The 21170-nt window shown below is 39.8% G+C and overlaps 1 protein-coding gene across 4 annotated transcripts in view; it reads right to left on the bottom strand.

Annotated features, from left to right (window-relative positions):
• Positions 1-21170, bottom strand: part of PDE4B (phosphodiesterase 4B) — a 520481-nt gene that overhangs the window by 114939 nt on the left and 384372 nt on the right. For all 4 annotated transcript variants that reach the window (XM_027619904.2, XM_027619913.2, XM_027619965.2 and 1 more), the window contains one exon: positions 3956-4150. In XM_027619904.2, the coding sequence (XP_027475705.1) occupies positions 3956-4150 (195 nt within the window). The remainder of the gene's footprint in view (positions 1-3955; positions 4151-21170) is intronic.

Genomic DNA, 21170 nt, shown 5'->3' with positions numbered 1-21170 from the left:
AATTATAGTACCAACTCAAGTAAGATTATGGGAATTAAATGAGTTAACAGGTGTACTTTAAATAGACCCTAGCACATAGAAAATGTACTTTTATTTTATGTGCACTTTTATTTACAGATAATTTAGACACTGTAAAGGAGATTCAACGCCAAAGTCATGATGCTAGTAAGTGTGATGGCTGTAGGTCTAACTCAAGTCTTAAATACCACATTGTGCTTTTTTGGTAGCCCATTAATAAACTGGTCTTAAATTTAAGTGAGCAGTTATTAATGCTTTCCCTCTTCATTCTTAGGTCTTAGTTCCCTTGAGTGCCCTCTCTAGAGACCATTTAGTTCTCACACAAATGGTAGCTTTAAAGAGCTCTTTGCCTATATAAGGCTTTGCAAATGCGGTGACCAAATGAAGGAAATATGGATCTTCCTTCCCTGTGGATTTGCAGGTGGATTGTCAGAACTCCATCCTGTTCAGGGTGGTTCCTGCCACAGTTTTGAACAACGTAACTGGTCTTACCAGTTTCCAGTACTTTATGTTCCCATTGGGAAATCTGTACCTCGGTGTACAAAGGCATTACATTAGAGATGACTACAACACAGGAACAAAAGAGAAATCAGCAGAGTATTGCCACATCTAGGAAAGCATCAGAAATTTCCTCAGGGGACCCAATGATGATCTTGTTTTCTTTACTAGAAAGCCTTATTTCAGTCTCTCTTTTGTTGCTAAAAGTTAAAGCCCATTTTCCATTCACATTTTTACTCCTAGTATCTTCTCACTCATTCTCCCTGCCTATGTTTCCTCTTACTCTTCTGAAAGTGTTCAGATGAGAAATGTGGAAAAGCTAGCGTTGTCTCTACCCTGGGGTTTAATACAGACAGAGGAATTGCACAAGTTTTCCTACATAAATCCATGATGGCGCTGTGCTGAATATGAGGAGCTCCTGAGCAGGGAGCATCCCATAGCCCCCCACCCAATGATCTTCACATCAAGACTCTAGACCTATGATTGTCCTTCTTTTTCTTGGCTCCATAGGTAGAAGGTAAGAAAAGCAGTAAGAGGCTTGGGGGTTGCTGTTCCTCTATTCATTTCAATTCACTCTGAAGAGTAATAATCAGGTGAAATACTTTTTTTTAAAGATTTTATTTATTTATTTGACAGAGAGAGAGAGACACAGCGAGAGAGGGAACACAAGCAGGGGGAGTGGGAGAGGGAGAAGCAGGCTTCCCGCTGAGCAAGGAGCCTGATGTGGGGCCCGATCCCAAGACCCCGGGATCACAACCCGAGCCTAAGGCAGACGCCGAACGACTGAGCCACCCAGGCTCCCCCAGGTGAAATACTTTTGAGAGCATTACTTCAGTGTAGTTCAAAGCTACTTGTGTGAAACTGGACTTTCTAACACAGTCCGGATAAAATGAAATACTGGAAAAATATGGATATTATTCAAGCTCCTCTTCCTAAACTGAGAGATATATAAAAGTTTTACTGTAATGTTGAAACATTTGCAAAATAAAAAATTGTGCCATTTTTATTCACTCAAAGATTTTAATAGATTCTATTATCAGTATCTTTGATAAGGTGATCTTATGTTGCCCACTGTGTTTTCTTGGGAAGGGCTATTCTTTATTATGGAAGAGTGTCCTTTCTAAATTTTTTTTCCTTTTAATTCTAAGAAGTATTAAAAAAAACAAACAAACAGTGAGGGCGCCTGGGTGGCTCAGTTGGTTCAGCGACTGCCTTCGGCTCAGGTCATGATCCTGGAGTCCCAGGATAGAGTCCTGCATTGGGCTCCCTGCTCAGCGGGGAGTCTGCTTCTCCCTTTGACCCTCCCCCATCTCATGCTCTCTATCTCATTCTCTCTCTCAAATAAATAAATAAAATCTTTTAAAAAAAACAGTGAGAATGATACTAGACAGCTTACATATACAATTCTTATTTGCCTAAATCTAAAGTTGGCAACACTATGTAGGTTCTAAGTTAGGGGGAAAATTTTGCCGGTTGGTAAAATTGAAAAGAGGATAAACGGTGACTATTAGGGACCCTACATGCAGAGTCATTCAGAATTAGATGTCTCTTTTTAGAGCTGTAGAATGAGTTGGACTGTAATCTCTAAGGTCTCCTCAAGTTCAAAATTTTCATAACCTTTGGTTCTTAAAAAAAATCATCAGAGTTTAATCTGAAATTCAGTTGGAACCTTCTGGGAAGCCTCAGAATGACCCTGAGACTCATCATGCTGTTTGGCTAGAGTTTGGGGAACTGTGAGCTGCCTTCCAAAGCTAGTCTTTTACCCGTCAAACGCTATGTGAATGAAGCTCTAATTACTTTCGGCTCACCCCGTTTCCTATGCTCTCCACCTACGACATCTAGAGAGGTGTTTCTCTTGGTAGAAGAGGAAATTCCAGGTAGACTCAGCCAAGCCCCCATGCCAACCTTGGTCAAAAACATCCTTGGTTCTACATGATCTGCAGCAAAGTGGTTACCTCTCCTCCAGCCTCAGGCACCTTGACTCTGCACTCATCTGTTTTCTACCAGGTGGTAGAGATTTTACTTTGCAGTTTGAAGAACAAAGGCAAGTAGAATCGAAAAGGTTCGAATATGGTCAGTCTTAGCTACATCATGGGATATAGCATGGCATACAGTCATGGGATGGGGCAGTTTTCTCAGTCTCTCAGAGGGTCACTTTCATTATCTATACAGTGGAGATAATAGTGGTACCTACCTGACAGGACTGCTGTGAAGATTAAAAGAAATAACATGTGTCTCAGGGCCGCCGGCCCTGTGGTAAGCACTCATTAAATGTTTCCTTCCACTCCATAGTAGAGTGATGTGGGTGTCCCTCCTACCTTTCTTATTAGCTATAGCCTCCCTGAGAGCATGCAACCTTTCTGAGAATATCTGTTTTTAACTCATTTGTGATTTTTCCACTGTTTTGTTCATCTTTTATCCCCAGAACCTAGCACACTGCATGGCACATAGGAGAGATTCAGGAAGTATTTGCCAGATCAATGAATACATGAATTTTGGCCCATCCAATGACGAGACATTTTAGGCCAGGGGTGCATCTGTTAGAATTTGTTGGCAGAAATGCCCTGGGGAATCTTTTCTCACTGGTAGCTTTTAAAATGTCCCCTGCCCCCTTTCATAAGAGAGTGACCCTCTTTAGCTTCTTTCCCAACAGCACAAGAGAGCCCAGTGGAAATTTCCAGGCCAGAGACTTTAGGGAGCTACCAATATTTTTATAACATACAATGTTAAAAACAATTGTACGTGTGCCCAGAAATCTTTTAAGGCATGAATTCCGGCATCCAACTTTATTTGGTTTTAGAAATTTAATAAACGAGTAATACAACCCCGTCATTGTTCTTTAAAAATTAGAGATCTACAATTAATAGCAGCAAAACAAAAACATCAGCTGTGGTGGAGAGTGTTGTGTCTCACCAAGGAGCCAGGCAACAAGTGGGCACTGAGTTAAGATTCCAGAGAAGGGACACAGACATGTGGCTGGATGACAACTTATTAAATGTCACCAAGCAAAGACCACTGAGAAAGGAGGCATGTCCCCAACTACTGTTTTCTTTTTCACCGTAGCCTCATGCACACTGTACATGCTGTGGAAAATTCAAGTATGATTTGCAAAAAGTGTTGATGTTCTCAACCCATAAATGATTCAACAGTTCGGGAAATGAAGCTGAACGACAATTTTTTTTTTTATAAAAAGGATCAATAACAGACGAAAACTGCACACCGTGCCTGAGATTTTTGTACCCTTGGAAAGCCCAGCGACATATTTCTCATGCTGTAGAGCACTAATGTCTTTTAAGGATCATCATCATCACCTCTGCTCATGTTCACTTTTCTCCTCCCTCCTTCCCACGGGTTAAAGGGGGAACAGTTGTTGTTGCTGCTGTGACAGGTTAAAGGTGAGGTAAGTGTGAGACGGGGGCCACCCGGGGCTCATACTTACTGCTCGCTTGGAAGTGAAGAGTTTCGTGACATCGCCTTTGGTGACAAGTCATAGTCGCTGTCTGATCTGTAGAGAAAGGACTCTCTGCGCTGGCTGTGCCCAGGAAAGGTGGCGTGGAGCACCAACCCAGAGGAAGAGCTGGCCTGGGGGTCCAGGGGGCTCCGACCTGGGCAAGGGCCATTTTCCACATCAAAGCTTAAGAGAAAGCAAAAAACGCTGGTCACATAAGCATGGGGAGGACATCGGACACACATACATGGAGAACCAATGTGTGCCAGGCATCTTACATAAAACTTTACACTGTACGAATATTTTCATTTTCCAGACAGCTCTGAGTTGTAGTCATTATTATTCTCATGGTGTACGAAGGAAACAGTCCCACAGAAGTCCAGTCTTCAGTGAATAGTGGAGGCAGGATGTGAACCCTGGAACAAAGCCCCATGGCCTTTCAGGGGCAAGAGCAACTTGGACAAATTCAGAATAAGAGCCAACCATAAAGTCATTTGGTGATAATAAGCAACTCCAGAGATAGCATCCAACACAGCTCTAGGTGTCAGACGCTAAACCATCACTTAAATCAGTCTCCGTAGCTGGGAGGCTTCTTCCTGCCATAAATAAACATCACGATCTCATTAAAGATACAATATGCATATTTCTCAATGTTTCAGGAACAAAGTGCTATCCTGAAAACATTCACTGGCTGTTTAGATGGGAGGCCCAGTCTGAGACTTAATATTCATATGCAAGTTTAACCACAGAAAATGATTTAATTAACCTGATAATGTCAAATTACCCTCCAGGTATGCAGAGGCTTTATCCCTGGAGGAGGGTCTAGCCACTGGCTCCAGCATAGGAGAGCCATTAGGGTTTCCAGGCAGTGGGCTCACCCTAGGAAGGTACCCTCAAGCCCAGATTAGTCGAACAAGCTCTGATCAATGAACACACTGATGGGAGCAGTGGAGATCTGGTCTCTGGTCCTCTCTCTTCCTATCCTGGTATCAGTGAGGCACTGTGTCCTTCCCATGCTCTCCATCATCCCCTATGCATTTTCCTCGTGGGCACTACCTCCCTTTGCTTTAAACTGCCAGGAACCCTCTTGCCTACCATTTCTCTAGACCACTCACCGGTCTCCAGCTACAGCTCTGCAGAGAGGTACTGAAGAAGGTAAGCTGGGAATGTTCTCTCCTCCGAGTTAGACCACAAGAGAGGGCTTCCTTCACACTCATCCAGCTGCCATCATTTATTTCTATACTCATGATCTCTTCTTTCACTAGTGCTTACAACCTGCTGTCTTGGGGTGAGTTTTGCTTATATTTCTCTAGTTTACAAATTGCTTTCTGATCTATATGATTCCACTTACCCCTCATTACAACCCTGTGAAGTATATAGTATGACCACACTCTACAGTTGAGGAAAATGAGGCTTAGAGAGATTTTAAATACTTGTTCAAGGTTACATGCGTAGGATGAGTACTGGAAGACCCAAGTCTTCCAACTCCTTTCTCTACCACCCCAGACTTCTCTAATCCCAGCGTATCAGAATGGCTTGCTGGCTAGCTGAGGACAGTTTTTCTTCTGAATTCAAACAAAATTTGTGTTTGGTATGTAGAGAGTCAGTAAGATTATGAACAGCCTTGACTGTTATCTTGAATGAGGACAGGAGAAGCAGCAAATTACCCTGAAGCTGTAGGTTTCTTTGAGACAGGAAACAAGAAATAACAGAATGCAGGGTTATAATGCTTCCCTGGAGGCCATTCTGAGAAGCTGCTTTTAGCTCACCTACAAACACCAGGTGTCTGATAAGAAGCAGCGGGTAAGAATCTCTGGTTAAAAGGACAAGGAAGAGCCATAACAATCCAGTATGTATTTGGACTTTCAAGGCACCAGTGCATGGATTTTCACAGCAGGCTAATGGTCTGGGATGGGGCTGCCGTTCAAAGACTGCAGGCAGGCAGGCAGGTGGGCAAATCACTCACACCCGCTTGTTTCTCCGCCTGCCTAGAGATAGATCTATGCTGTAAGCCAACTACATTGCAGTGAGTGAAACTATAACGAAAGCTGAATGGCAAACTTTCCTCGGGGGAGATCTATACTAGTTGTTGGGCGAAATAAAGAGCTCCTTTGTGGAGAAGGGCTCCTTTGTGCCACCGAGATCCTGTACAACCGGTAGGTCCTGACGTTGGCTCTGAACTCTTCTTAAGGACAAAGAGGGAAGTTCTTAAAAGGTGAACGTGGCCCTACATAAAGCTTAAGAGTGGGCATGAGCTTTGAAGTTTCATGTGCACTCATGTTATTCATTTGGGATATATCTGTTCAGCCTTGATGGATATTAAAACACTGAAATACTTTTGTAACGGTTGGCAGCCAGCCGTTGCCCCAGGCCCTCCAGAATTTGCTGGTCTCCCCCGTGATGCAGTAACTAAAGGGTTGGTGTCTGGAACAGCAGGGGTCTCTAGTTTTAGCCCTGTGGCCTGAGTCCATTTAATTGGTCAGCGCCCATGCAGTAGCAGTCATTAGACATTATGAATGCGTGTTCCTGTGCTAAAATATTAGACAGGCACCAAGTGGGTATGCCGACCAAAGTCTTAGAACTTTTTCCACTGAGAGTTTCCACCAGGCCTCACTCTGCCCTATGTTCTGCTAGCGGCATTCCTCGTGGGCAGAAAGTTTAAGTCCACAAGGCATTACCCTAAAAGTGGATGTCACAAGGCATTCTGTCCCCAGGGTTTGAATATAAGAAGCTTGGTCCTACCGGGTAAGCAGGGACTAGATCCAGACACCAAAACTCTCTCCGTGCTGTTCCCTTTTGTTTTTGTTTTGTTTTGTTTTTCTTTATTCTTTACCATGCCTAAACTCCTAGAAGAGCTTGCTGGAATTCAGAAGAAGCCAGGGAAGAATTCTGGTGCAAAGAAGCAGTCTCAGTGAGACAAACGGCCTTTCATATTCCCTGGGGCACTGTTTCAAAGCAACCAACACAGATGTACAACTTAGGAACAAACATGAATCACCAACCAGACACCAGCCCCAGTCACAGCAAAATTAGCGGGCAGACATCACAATACATCCCGCAGATCCAGGGTGGGAGGAGGGGTGTGGGCAAGGGGAAGATTGAGGACAGACTTAACAAGCAAAATGAATAGACCACACAAACTGAAACACAATTAGGGAGAAAATGGAATCTGAAATATCAGAAACAAACACATAAATGGGGATAATTCATTTAGGATGAATTATGTGGGATAAATTTTTTGCGCCTGCCTTAATCAGGACACACATTTCACCTTTAGGCTTCTTTGTATTAAAAAAAATCATTATAATAGTTTTATATATTATATAAAACATAGACAATAGAGGAAAAAATACCACTTTTATTAGTTTAGTATGTTTCCTTCTGCAAATTTTTTCCTGTAGGCTCGGATCATGATTTTTTTGTACAAGTATTTTCCTGTACTGCTGTTTCTGAAATTATCATTTTCCAGGTCCTGGCACTTAATGGTTCACCCAGACACAGTACCATACTTTCTTAAACATTTTCTTTACTGTTGGCATTGCACTTATGATCTTAAAGAACATTATAGTTGATATCTTTGAACCTGCAGCTACTGTAATATTTAGATGGGGTCACTCAGATGTTTCAGATAGATTAAGAGAGGATGTCACTCGTGAGTTTCTGAATATTTCACTGTACTTCCCTGGAAGGGATTGTCCATATCCAGCATGTGGACACAAACAGTATTGCCTTTTCTCTAGGTTCGGAGAAAGTCCCAGAAATGGCTCTCTCCTGTCCAGGATTCTGCATGCTGCCCTCCCTCATGATTCTGCCTGCTTCTCCCTGCCTGGACCAATCGCTCTGGGCTGAATCAATGGCTCCTTGCCTAAGACTGAATATTTCAGCAACGTTCTCCTGCTTTGTATCTAGAGTCTCGGCTTCTTGAGGCCGTGGTGGTAGCAGGTGACCCTGGGGGTAAGAAGCGGTGCTCCCGGAAAAGGGAAAGCCCTTCCCGTCATCTCCATTAAGCCACTACCTTCAAACTTCAGCCCAGGGCACCTCTACCAGGAAGTCTTCTCTGACAGTGGCAGCTCAGAGTTTGGTGTAAACACATGTTCCTCCTCTGTGCTCCCCTCAGCTCCTTGACTGCAATACTTGATCACAGCACGTGCACCTCTCTGCTTAATTCTCTGTTTAGCTGATTCCCACTAGATTCTTATGTCCCAGTGAGAAGGGACCCGATATACCACTCACTTTTGCATCCCAGGCATCTGGGTCAGAGCCTTGTAAATAACAGATCCTCAAAAAAATGTTGGCCGCGCTGATTAAAAGAATACTGCAATTTACTGTGAAATGTTTCTCCTCTCCCTTCCCTCTTCCTGCCTGCTTACTCTCCTCTCAGTTCCCACCGGCATGGGCTGTTGTTTCTTTCAAATGAGTCTATAGAGATGTGGCAGCGCCTTATTTGATCAGCCTTATAAGGCGATGATCTAAGAATACAAGGAAAATGAAAGGAAATAAAACAAAGCAAAAGAAAACGAACTTAGACACACGGCTGTGTTCTCCCTGAACGAACCAATCTTGCATGGAAAACACACTGCCTTAGATATTTGAGATGGTGACCTCTTTACACAAACCCCATCATGGGAAAAGCCCTTCTATGCCACTTTGTTTGCCCTCTTCAAATCTCCTTCTTTTTTAATAAAAGCGAGAAACTTCTCTGCTCCACACTTTCTCTGCTGGAGGTTTCCATTCCCGAAGAATGCATGCAAAGCCAGCGCCAAAGTGGTGCAAAGAGGGAGCCAGCAGATGGCAGAAGACGGCTTCAGCTTCCTCCCGAGGAGGCACCTCCCAGCCTCCAGCCGGAGCAGGTGGGGCTGCGTGCCAGTCTCGGAGGGAGAAATGTGACTGAGGCCTTATTCATAAGCCTAGGAGGAAAAATCAGGGATAAAGAACAGAACCACAAGGTATACATGAAACCTTTTATTAAACTAAGAGAAGCTCTATTTCAAAGAATTCAAGCTAAGCCAGGTGATTGCAAGAATTGCCTGCAATTATTTCCAGGGCTGTTGCTTCCTGACCCCCAGTTACCTGCGCACACCCCAATTTCTGTAGCGAAAACTCACGAAGCGACCTCCTAGGAATAATTCATTTCTGAATCAGAGGAAACTTTTTCAACTCAGCCCTTCTCAAGGGGAGTCTCTGGCTTATTCTGATAAATAGCTCCACTGTAAAGATCGTAAGCTCTCCAAAAGAGGTTTAAGCTCACAGAGCAGCATAGTGGCTCACCACCATTTGGGGAGAGGGCCCTGCTGTCTCAGTTTTGCTTTTCTTTCTTAAAAATGTATTCATTGAGTATCGCGTACATCCCTCAATTTTTACAACTCAGGAAGGCTAATTCTCTTCCTCCCATTTCAAAGACGAGTAAAACGGAGCCTCCAAAATGTGAAACTTCATTGGAAACATTCTGAAGTGTGATCTCCTTTAATGACACCGAGCAGTCTGTGCCCAGGGAGCGCTCCTCCATGTCCCCACCACCCTCTTGATCCCAGAATCTGCCACGCTGGATTGTATTCCTCTGTTCACTCATCTCTTTCACTCCAACACTAGACTGTGACCTTGCAGCAGGGGCTGAGCCTCCTCCGTTTTGTATTCCTGGGGCCCAGAACCGAGTCTCATGCCAGAAGGCATATAACCAGCATTTGTTAAACGAATGTGAGGACCTCACACAGTTTATATTTCTCATCTGACAAAAAGCTTCTTCTACTTGGAATAAAACCTCTGGCAGGTGAAGACTTCTGAGAAGTCCCTCGGTGGAGTTGATAGGTTCCTCTTTCCCCATTCTTTCCCACCTCCCTGCAGTGTCCCAGGAATGGCATCCTGGGAGTTTTGGCTTTTGAGAACTTTTGTGTCTATATTTGTGTATAGAAAGCATGTGTGTGGATGGTGGTGGTAACATCTGTGAGAAAAATGCCAGGTTTCTTTAAAGTTCTGTGGGAAAATATTTCCCACAATTGGACATCTTCAAATGCTTGCTTATAGTTTTGATAAACATACTTACGTTGGCCATCAGCTCAGTGTGCTCTCTGGTCCCTGCAGGTGGGGAAGCTGCACAGGGGCATGCATTTTTACCCCCAGTGGCAGTGACCCACCTTTATATAATTAATGGCGGCAGGCTGCGGCCAGGCCTAATTTTTAATGAAGGACTTAACTGTGCAAAATCACAGCCAGCGTGACGTAGAGCCCACGGCCTCTCTGCAGGTGGGCAGATCGCCTCTGGCCACGGTTACAGCATAATACTGAGGTTCTGCCTTAAGAATTCAGTTTTAAAGTCTGCGACTTCCCTCCCATAGAAGAGGAAGGAGAGTGATGATGTTGGGCTCATCTGAATTCTAGAAGCGGCTTCCCACTGTTTTCTTTTCTTCCTAGGGGCTTTGAAAATGACATTCATGGCAATGATCCAAAATTGCTTTCCCCACAGAGAGGTTTAACCAGAGGTAGCTAAGTAATGCTGAAGAGCTCTGGGATTCTGAAGATCTGGCTTCTAGTTCCTGCTCTGTGAGGAAATAACTGGAAAGAAACAAAGACGCCCGATACTCTGACTCCCACACCTTAGTCTTTCCCCCCTGAAATGAATGAAGAAAAGAATGAGTGGAAGGTCTCTGAGGCCCCTCTGAGATTAGACATTTTGGAGATAGAAGAAGGATTGGTTCTCAAGTGTGGCCTGATGTGATTTTATATTGTTAATGAACATTCATTCAACTCATTCGTTAAGTGCCCACTATAAAATAAGGCACTGTTCCAGGTCTGAGAATACCGCAATGTGCAGGACAGACAAGGTCGTTGTGGGGAGGGACGGACAATAAATCAATCAAATAAGGTAATACCAGATAGTGATAACTGCTTTGAGGAAAATAAAACCTACCAGTGTGGGAGAGACTGGTATGGAGAAGAGTGTTTCTTCAGTTTGGGTGGTCGGCAGACCCACTCTATAAACCCCAAAGGTGGTCTCCTGCTGTATACCAGTGCATCCCTCTCCCCCCACCCCACCGTCTTTCCCAGATGGTGCACTTGGGTTGAGATCTGATAGAGGTAGTGGGAAGGCTGTCCTTGGATTCTTTCCAATTTCCACTTCTGCTCCCTTTGTAACCAAAGACTTTGGTCAGATGATACTTGTGTTTTAATTTGGTGTCATTTATTAAGCTAGTGATTTAATTTTCCTCCTGCCTGCTCGCTTTCCGAGCTGAGTTAGTTGCTCCATTGTCTCATATAGCTGGACATATATCAATATCTATGTATCTCTACCATAGCACTTGTCCAGCATAATTGTTATTGTCCTAGTCTGCCCCAGACTGCTGTGTTCCTCAAGAACACAGAACATCTTTTTCATATTGTTTTTACCTCATTGCTAAAGGCCATGTCTGTCAGAGTATGGGTACTTAATAAATGTCTGACGGATATACCAACGAAGGAAATGAATGATTTGGGACCAAGGAACTTTTACCAGCTCCCCTTGATCTACTTCTCCAACAAGAAGGGATGTGAGTGGTGTGGGGACACCAAGCTATCTTCTCTAACTGAGCTCTAAAAGCTAGTTCCACAAAGAAGAACCTGGGGTTTGCTATCAAATATCACCTGCTGGAGGTGATATTTGATAGCTGGAGGGCTGGAATACCTTCCCTGGGGTACTGAGCCCAAGAGAAGGCAAATGGTCCTCTTTGGCAGCAGTCATTCTCATCTGTTGGTGTTGATGGTATCAGAGATAGAAATGCCAAGAATGAATATTCCTTTTAATGTTCCTTTGGTAGAAAGCTTTAATTTTGCTGAGGAATTTATGTTGCAACCTCTTTCTTTTACTTGTTGTTTCAGATCCTTTCTTGGGTTGTAAACATTTCACAAAAGAAATGCATAAACAAAAATGTAATACCAATACTTCATTTTTCTAATGCTTTTATGTGAGTGTCATATTTTTAAAAGCTTTTCTTTTCAAATGCTAAGGAGATTATTTTAATGTGCTCCTTTAATAACTTCACATTGTATTGTTCCTGTGTTATATGATTTGATGCACAAGGAAAACAGGACCAAATCTAAACAATCCTATCTCATAATTACAAGAACGTTATTTCTAACAAGCTTACAAAGTGCTCTGTCAATCTGTTTCCAGGTAAAAAATGATTTTCAGAAGTATGAATGTTATAAGATAAGTGTACATTTCTTTACATGTTCTAATTATCAAACCTACTCTCAGACTTTCATCCACTGAAACCTCCTAAGGGTTAGGATGACTCTTAACAGTAATAGTCACTTTCTGTAGGACAGTGATTCTCAGGAAAGGTAGGGGTCCCCCCAAATGATAATAATTTGGGGTGGAAATGTGTTTTGTACGTGGACTTTATAAAGCATGGGGGAGGGCAGGGCCCCAAGATTGAGAACGTACTACTCTGTGGCACTGCTGCTCTAAGTTGCACTTTGGGTATACCAATTTCCCCCAGCTCAGGATTTTCCAGCCTACATTTTCCATCTTTTCTAAAAGATTGTCATAGAAGATATTCAAATGGTCTCTTAACAGGTATAAGTAGTCCCATTTATATGTTTGTAGCCCTGCCAAAAAGAAAACCTGTTAATTAAATAAAATATTTATTTACAAATATTGTGTCATCTTCCAGTAGCTCCAAGGCAAGTGAAATTCCCTTCAAGAGAAATGATCCTGATCTGGGAAAACCAGATGATGGTTATTCAACCAGTGATGGCTTCCAGGAATTGTTGCCATCTGGAAATGAGTTCCAGAATTCTGCTTGATACATAGTTAAAATATTATTAATAGATGGTCACTTTGCTTGTTGGTATATGCTCCAGTGATGGGGGACACGTTAAGCCCATGAGATATGAATTTCACTTTCGGATTGATTTCATTGTTTATGACTTAGGCCAGCAAACTTGAATTAATTTTAGTCTTTCGTCCAAACCTTCTCCACCCTCATCCACTTACTCAACCAGTCTCCCTCATTGTGGTAAATGGACCTGCCATCTACTCAGTTGAATCAACCATGATTGATCTCCTTCCTCAAATTCCTTTCCTCTTCTTCAGTTGGCCAAGAAGTTCTATTCATCCTACATCAAAACTATACACTTCATTTTTGCTGCCACCATGATTTCAGTACATTAAAATCTCATTTGTACTAGAATAGCCATCCTATGAGTTTCCCTGCTTCCACTCCCCCACCCCATCCTCCGAACTCTTCTCCATATAACAAGAGCAATCTCTTAACATAAAAATCAAATCATGTCATTGCATTTCAAATAAAATCCAACCTCCTTACCATGGATTACAAGTCCCTATATAATCCAGTCCCTGCCACCACCCCTCCAACCTCATTTTATACCACACTCCCCTCTGCTCAGTGTGATTCAGCCTCAGGGGCTTCCTTTCTATTCTAGGGACTTGCCAAATCCTTTCCAATCTTAGCAGTTTTGCATGTGTGTGTTTTGTTCACTAGTATATTTTATTTGCTTTGAACACTCCCTGGCTCACAGAAAGTACTAAAGAAATATTTGTTAAATTAATAAATAAATGCTGGTTTCCCTGCTTGTTCTCTCCTCTAGTCTTTGCATGGGTGCCTCCTTCTCATTCTTTAAGCTTTGGATTAAGTTAGCTACTAAAAAAAAAAAAAAAAAAAAAAAAAAAAAATTCCTTTCCCAACTCATTATTTGTGGAGGGCCCCTTATCTTCATAGCACCTATTTCAACTTTTTGGTACATCTATTTGTAAGCTCATTATTTTTTAATTGTCTTTCTGTCTCATAAAACTCTAAGCTCCATGAGGGTCATCTGTTGTATTCACCAATGCATTAACTAGTGCTTAGCACTGGGCCTGGGACAGTTAGTTCTGAACTAATGTCTGTTCAATAGATTAATGAATAATAACTGAGTGTATAAGTGTATTAAACACTAACAATCACCTCAGTGATTCCTAGCAGATCCATCTTATTGCTATTTGAAAACAGATATTTCTTTATTAGGAGAAGAGTTCATTTACTGACTTCCTGTCATTGGGACAGCTCCCATACTAATCCTAAGGAAGCTCAAATTTAAAATATCAGTTGATTTAAAAACTTGCTATAGCATTTTTGTGTGTGTGTGTGTGATTATGACTTGGGCTTATTTCAGAAAATGAGACTAGTTTTCAGATCAAGTTTCACAAGCCATTGGCCTTTCAGAGAGAGCTGCAAGGAGGTGTTGAGGTCTACGTGGAGGCTGCATCCCCAGTTCTAGGGGTGTGAAATGCCATTACTTACTATTTCAAGAACTTCATATTTTTAAAAATAATTTATACTCTCTTGAGAATGAATAGGCTACGCATCTTTTTGGTGGTGGCAGGGGGCTAGGAGGAATGGCAGACTGGTTTGTTATAAATTCAAATAATAATCATAAAATTGGAAATCATTGCCTCAGCCTCCGGTCTACTGAGCACTTAATAGGGTTTTACATCAGTTAACATCTGGCCTCCAAATGTTATCAGTCTTAAACACTGAATCTGCAGACAGCCCGGCATTTGAGTTTTAAATGTGTTCTTTTGGGAAGGAAGGAGGGGTGAGAGAAGGGTGGATAAGAGAAAATACAGGCGGAAAAATGAGATCCTAGAATCTTTTCTCCTTGACTCAGGCAGTAAAGCTAAGAAAAGTTACACATTTTTTCCTCACAGGTATGGAGGACTTACAATGTGCCAGGCCATGTATTCAGTGTTTGGTATATATTAACTTGTTTCATTGCTATAGTCCCTCTGTGGGGCAGCTGTTCACTTTATTCTATGGATGTGAAAACCCAAGTTCAAAGGGTTTAAATAATTTGCTGAAGATCACTCAGCTATTAAATGGCAGATCTTCTATTCAAATCTGGAAACCCGGTTTGATTGTATCCATTAACAGATCAATCAACTCACCCACATCAGTAAACATCTGCTCAGTCTTTCCTCTTGTGAGCGTAGATAAATTTTCATGATTGTATCTGAAACCAAGCCTTCTGTTCTGAATCCTGCCCTTTCTCCCCTACTCCTAGACTGCACTACTGCATCATCATTTTCCATTTTGCACATCAGCAAACAATCAAACTGTAAAAATTTCTATCTAAAACAAACCAACCCACAAACAAAAAATAACCACCAAAAAGACTTCCACCAGACATATGAAAGTTGAAAGAATTCATCACCAGCATACCTGAAGTCTCAAAACGTTAAAGGAAATCCTTCAGGCAGAAGGAAAATGATACCAGATAGAAATCAGTATCTATACAAAGGAATAAAGTTTTTGATTTCTTTTAAAAATCTCTTCAAAATACAACTGACAAGAAGAAATAAGAAATAATAACCATGTACTGTGAGGTTTATCATGTACATAGAAGTAAATCATATGACAGGCAATAAGAGCACACGGCAAAGAAGGGAGAAATGGAAGCATATTGTGGGAAGGTCGTTACACCTATATTTGAAGTGGTATAATATTGCTTGAAGGTAGACTGGGATAAGCTAAAGAGTTACATGAGAAACACTAAAATAACCATTAAAATAAAAAAAAATGAAGAGCTTTACCTAAGGAAATAAAAAAGGAAGCATAAAACACTTAATTATCCAAAACAGCAGAAAAAGAGGAAAAAGCATATAATGGACAAATAGGGCAAATAGAAGACAAATAGCAACATGGTAAATATAAACCTGACCATGTTAATAATCCCTTTAAATGTAAACAGCCTAAACACCACAATTAAAAGGCAGACATTTTCAAGATGGATAAAAATGTATGACTCAACATCAGGCTGCCTATAACAAGCCACTTTAAATATAAGAACACAAGTCAAAGGAAAAGGAGTGGAAATATATATACCATAATAACACAAATGAAAGGAAATCCAGAATGACTATATTACTATAAGAACAAGAAGATTTTAAAACAAAGAATTTTATCAGGAATAGAAGGTCATTTCATAATGATAAAGGAGACAATTGGTAAAGAGGATATAACAATTCTGACAATTTATGCACCAATATATGAAACAGTTTCAAAATACACGAAAAAAGAAACAAAAAGAAAAGCAAAAAAGGACAAATAGAAAAATCAAGACGTATAGTTTCAATAATTGATAAAACTAATAGAAACCAATAAGGATACAGAAAACTTGAACAATGCTATCAATTTAACCTAACTGACATTGATAGAACACTACACCTAACAGCAGCTGATGACACATTCTTTTTAAGCGTACATGGAACACTCACCAAAACAGACAATACTCTAGGCCATAAAATAAGTCTCAATAAGTTTCAAAAAATCCAAGCCATACAAAGTATGTTCTCTGATCAGAGTGGGATTAAATTAGGAGTCAATAACAGAAATATCTCTAGTAAAGCTCCAAGTGTTTGAAACTAAACATTCTAAATAACTCATGGGTAAAGACAAAATCAAAAGAGAAATTAGAAAGCATTTTGACTGACTGAAAGTGAAAACATATTAAAGAGGGCACATTCTGCATGGAGCACTGGGTGTTATGAACAAACAATGAATCATGGAACACTACATCAAAAACTAATGATGTAATATATGGTGATTAACATAACAATAAAAAAATTTAAAAAAACCTGTGGGATGCAGCTAAAGCAGTACTTATAGGTAAATCTATGGCACTAAATGCCTTTATTAGAAAAGAATAAAATAAATGACCTCAGTTTCTAGCTTAAATTAGAGAAATAATAACAAATATACTTACCAAAGTAAGCATGGGGGGAAAAAAGATAAGAGTGGAAATAAAATAGAGGGAGGGAGAGAGAGACAGAGAAAGAAAGAGAGAGAGAGGATCAGTGAAGACAAAACAGGTTCTTCGTGTAAACACTGCAACTGACAAACTTCTAGTGAGATTTACCAGGAAAAAAAGAGAAGATGCAAAATAAGAATATTAGGAATGAAAGAGTAGACATCAGTACACATTCTAAAGATATAATAAAGACAATAAGGAACCATTATGAGCAACTTTATGCCAATAAATTCTACAACTTAGATGAAATGGCTAAATTCCTTGAAAAACACAAACTACCAATGCTCTCTGAAGAAGAAAGAGGTAACATGAATGCCTATAATGAGAGATAACATGAATAGGCCTATAAACCTATTGCAGAAATTGAATTTTTTAAAGTTTAAATCATTCCCACAAAGAAAACTGCAAGCCCAGATGGCTTTTCTGGTGAATACTGCCAAAAATTTAAAGAAGAAATAATACTAATTCTACACACACCTTCAGAGAGTTGAAAAGGAGGGAATACTTTTCAACTAATTGTTTAAAGTCAGCATTTCTCTGAAAAGAAAACCTACAGATCATTTTTCCCGCAAACACACATGAAAAAATTCTTAAAATTATAGTAAATCTAATCCAATAATATATAAAAAGGTTGACACATTATGGTCAAGTGGGGTTTATCCAAGGAATATAAGGTTGTATAACACTCAAAAAACAATCAAGGTAATTCACCATATTAATATTAAAAAACTATGATCATCTTAGTAGATGCAGAGAAAAACATTTGACAAAATTCAATATCCATTTCTGGTAAAAACTTCTAGAAAACTAAAAATAGAAGGGAAATTTCTCAGCCAGGTAAAGAGCATCTATGAAGAAGCTACATCTAACATCATACTTAAGAGTGAAACACTGAGTTATTGCCCCTTGAAATTAGGAAGAGTAAGAATGTCTGTTCTCACCACTTCTACTGAACATTTTACTAGAAGTTGTAATCAGTATAGTGAGGGGGAAAAAAGATCTAAAAGCATCTACACTGGAAAGGAAAAAGTAAAATTGTCTCTATTCATAGATGATATCCTTGTATATGTAGAATATTCACTGCAGCTTTGTTATAGTAAAAAGCTGAAAATAATCCAAATGTTAACAGGTGAATAGATAAACAAATTGTAGTGCATTCATACAATGGAATACTGCTTAGCAATAAAAAGGAACAAACTATCAATACCTGCAACAATATGGACTAACTTCAAACTATTCTTGGGTAAAAGAAGGTAGATCAAAAGAGTACATATTATATCTTTCCATTTATCTAAAATACCAGAAAATAAAACTACAGTGACAGCACATTAGTGATTTTTGGGGGGTAGAGGGGTGGTAACAAGGAGGGTTGGAAGGAATTGCAAAGGGAAACTTTTGGGTTTGATGGATATGAATTATCTTGGATGTAGCAATGTGAGAGTATGTGTTGAGAGTATGTGCCCAAATTGTACATTTTAAAAAGCAACCTTATTGCATGTCATTTATACCTTTTAAATCTTTTAAAAAAGATTTTTAAAAAAAATCTTATTGCATGTCATTTATACCTTTTAAATCTTTTAAAAAATATTTTTTTAAAAAAGATGTGATTACTTCATGCTATCCTCAAACGATTGCCTGAACTTTCATTCTTTTCCTTTCTTTCTTTCTTTCTTTTTTTCTTTCTTTTTCTTTTTCTTTCCTTCTTTCTTTCTTTCTTTCTTTCTTTCTTTCTTTCTTTCTTTCTTTCTTTCTTTCTCTCTCTCTCTCTCTTTCTTTCTTTCTTTTTTTTCTTTTTCTTTCTTTCTCTTTCTTTCTTTCTTTTCCTTCCTTCCTTCCTTCCTTCCTTCTTTTCTTTTTGCACTCTTTTAAAAGCAGAATTCTTCAAGAAGTTTTTGCTTGCTGTCTTCACTCCCCCAACATCTCTGTTCTTCTCAGCACACTATACTCAGGATTTGGTCCACAGCACTTCATAGGAAATCCACCTTGTCTAGATCATCAGGGTCCTACATCTTGCCCAAACGAACAGTCAGTTCTCAATCACCATCTTTCTCAAAGTGTCAGGAGCATTTGACACATTTATCCTTCTCTTATTTTAATTTTCAAGATATTACCTTCTCCTGGTTTTCTCCCTATTTCATTGGCCTTATCCTAGGGCTTTCATCTCCCCCCAGATTCTACATGTTGGAGAATCTTGGGACTCAGCTCTCAGCCCTGTTTTCTTTATCTATACTCATTTCCTAGGTGATCTTATCATTGCATATATTATGGTATAAAATACTCTCTGTTCACCAATGACTCCCTAATGTGTTTAAAACGATGACAACTACAGGAAGAATATGATGAATGGTCAACAGGTTCATAATCTGACTAGATAGAGCTGAAAACATCAAGAACAGCCAAGGCAATTTAAAGAGTAAAGGCTTGAAAATGTGGGATGAATGCCAGGTGTTGTCACAGAGGCTCCCAGACTGTGCTTTCCAGGGCATTCAAAACACTGTCTGCCCTGCCTTTGTGCATCACTGTCCTCAGCTCTGGTGGTAATTTTATGTAAAATGCATCCAATTTCTATAAAACTACTTAGCATTGATTTTGCATCTGAAGAGTTTTAGAAACGTCAACATTCCAAAAATAAATGGTATCATGATTCTATTAGAGCTCAAGCAAAGTCTCCAGGCTTCACTGTTCTTTGCCATTATTTTTAGAAATTAAATCTTCCTGTAATCTAAGTCGATGCCTCTGAGCAGGTCACAGCTTGCCCTTCATCAGGGTAGGCAGCTCTCCTTTTCATTCCCTAAAGGTGGGACCAGTCAATCTTAGGGGATGACCTCCACATTACAGTATCTTTTGGGAACTATGAGGATTCTTTACCTCACACTTGACCTTCATGGAGAATGAAAACCCTAAATCACTAGGACCAGCTTTAGCTTTTCTTTCCACAGCAACCTTTTCAGAAGAGGTATATATATAGCATCAGTGTTTTGAAGTGAACAGAGAAGTCCTTTATAACTAATATGAATTCATTTTCTTCTTCAGATATCAATTCCTATTCATGACTTGTTATTTTGGAAAGAGCATTGTGCCTTTACAAATCCACCTTTTCAATAACAGAAACAATGATTGCCTCCAAATATAAGTAGTTAAGGAAACCCATTTGCAAGGTATTCTCTTCCTTTCAATTGCTTTTCCTACAATCCTGTCTTTGGACTGACTCACTCACATTTAAACCAGTCACTTGAAGGGCTGATTTATTTGCTAGAAATGTCCCCTGAATTTCGTCTCAGCTCTGTCAATAATCCCATTTCCTCATTTTATCTTTTCACAACCAATTCTCTCAACATAGATTTCCTCTTTAATACTCAATTATGTTAACTTACTGGTAAATTACTCAAACATCCACCAAAACATCAGTTTCAGTAATCAAAAGGACAGAGGGCTCTTCACAAGGTGTTTTTGACTCAAATATTTCTGACTCATGGATGGATGTTCTATGTTCTGTGCTACCTCAATAATGTGGCATTACTTGGACAAATAAAAAACACCACCTTATGCAGCCTAGCTGTTTCTTGCATGTGTTCTTCACAATTTTATAAGTGAGTCACTTCTTCAATATTCTTCAAATGATTTTTTTTTATTCTATTCGGAAATGTGATCATTCTACTCTAAACAAGGAAGCCATAAAGCTCATTCTATTTTCCATGCAGGTTTTACAATTTTATAATTTTTCAAATTTACAATTTCCATTTAGGTTTAACTAATTTAATGTAGAATTAAGAGATGCTTAAGGTCATTCCTTCTTGAATATAAATAGCAGCAACTTTTATTCTACTGGGAAAATTGAGTTTGGGAATAGTTGATTTTTTCTCTTGTCTATTTACAGGCGAACATTTCTGATGTATCAACTTACAAATCTCATTGCTATTTTGAAAAAAATTGACAGAAAAGGATGCAAAACTCTCAAATCTCCCTTAACAATTCCTGCAGTAGGATTACCATGCCTGCTTGGTACTCAAGGCACTTTTCAAACTTCTCTCTCTCTTTTTTTTAAATTTTCAGCACAAAACACAAAGTGTAATCTAACTCTCCTATGGCAAAACCTCTAATGCATCACTATTACAGACAGAAAAAAAGTTCATATTCCTCTGTCCGATAGTCAAGATCCTAAGGGTGTGATTTGAACTTGACCTTCTAAGCATATGTGCTAGGATCTCTGATATATACTTTAACCAAGCTAAAATATACACTTTCCCAGAGTTATACTTACTTTTGAGTTAAACTCACTTTTGTTACACTCATTCTATTTCCTCTAGAATATCCTTTCTGACATTTCCACAAATGTGTGGAAACCCATGTGTGAGCAAGGGACAAGGTGGGGGATAAAAAGCACTAGAATTAGGGAGAACTCAGGGGCCCTAATAGGGAAGCAACT

The sequence above is a fragment of the Zalophus californianus genome, chromosome 4 (assembly GCF_009762305.2).
Source record: "Zalophus californianus isolate mZalCal1 chromosome 4, mZalCal1.pri.v2, whole genome shotgun sequence".
Taxonomy (NCBI): domain Eukaryota; kingdom Metazoa; phylum Chordata; class Mammalia; order Carnivora; family Otariidae; genus Zalophus; species Zalophus californianus.
This window is presented reverse-complemented; position numbering and strand designations above follow the sequence as displayed.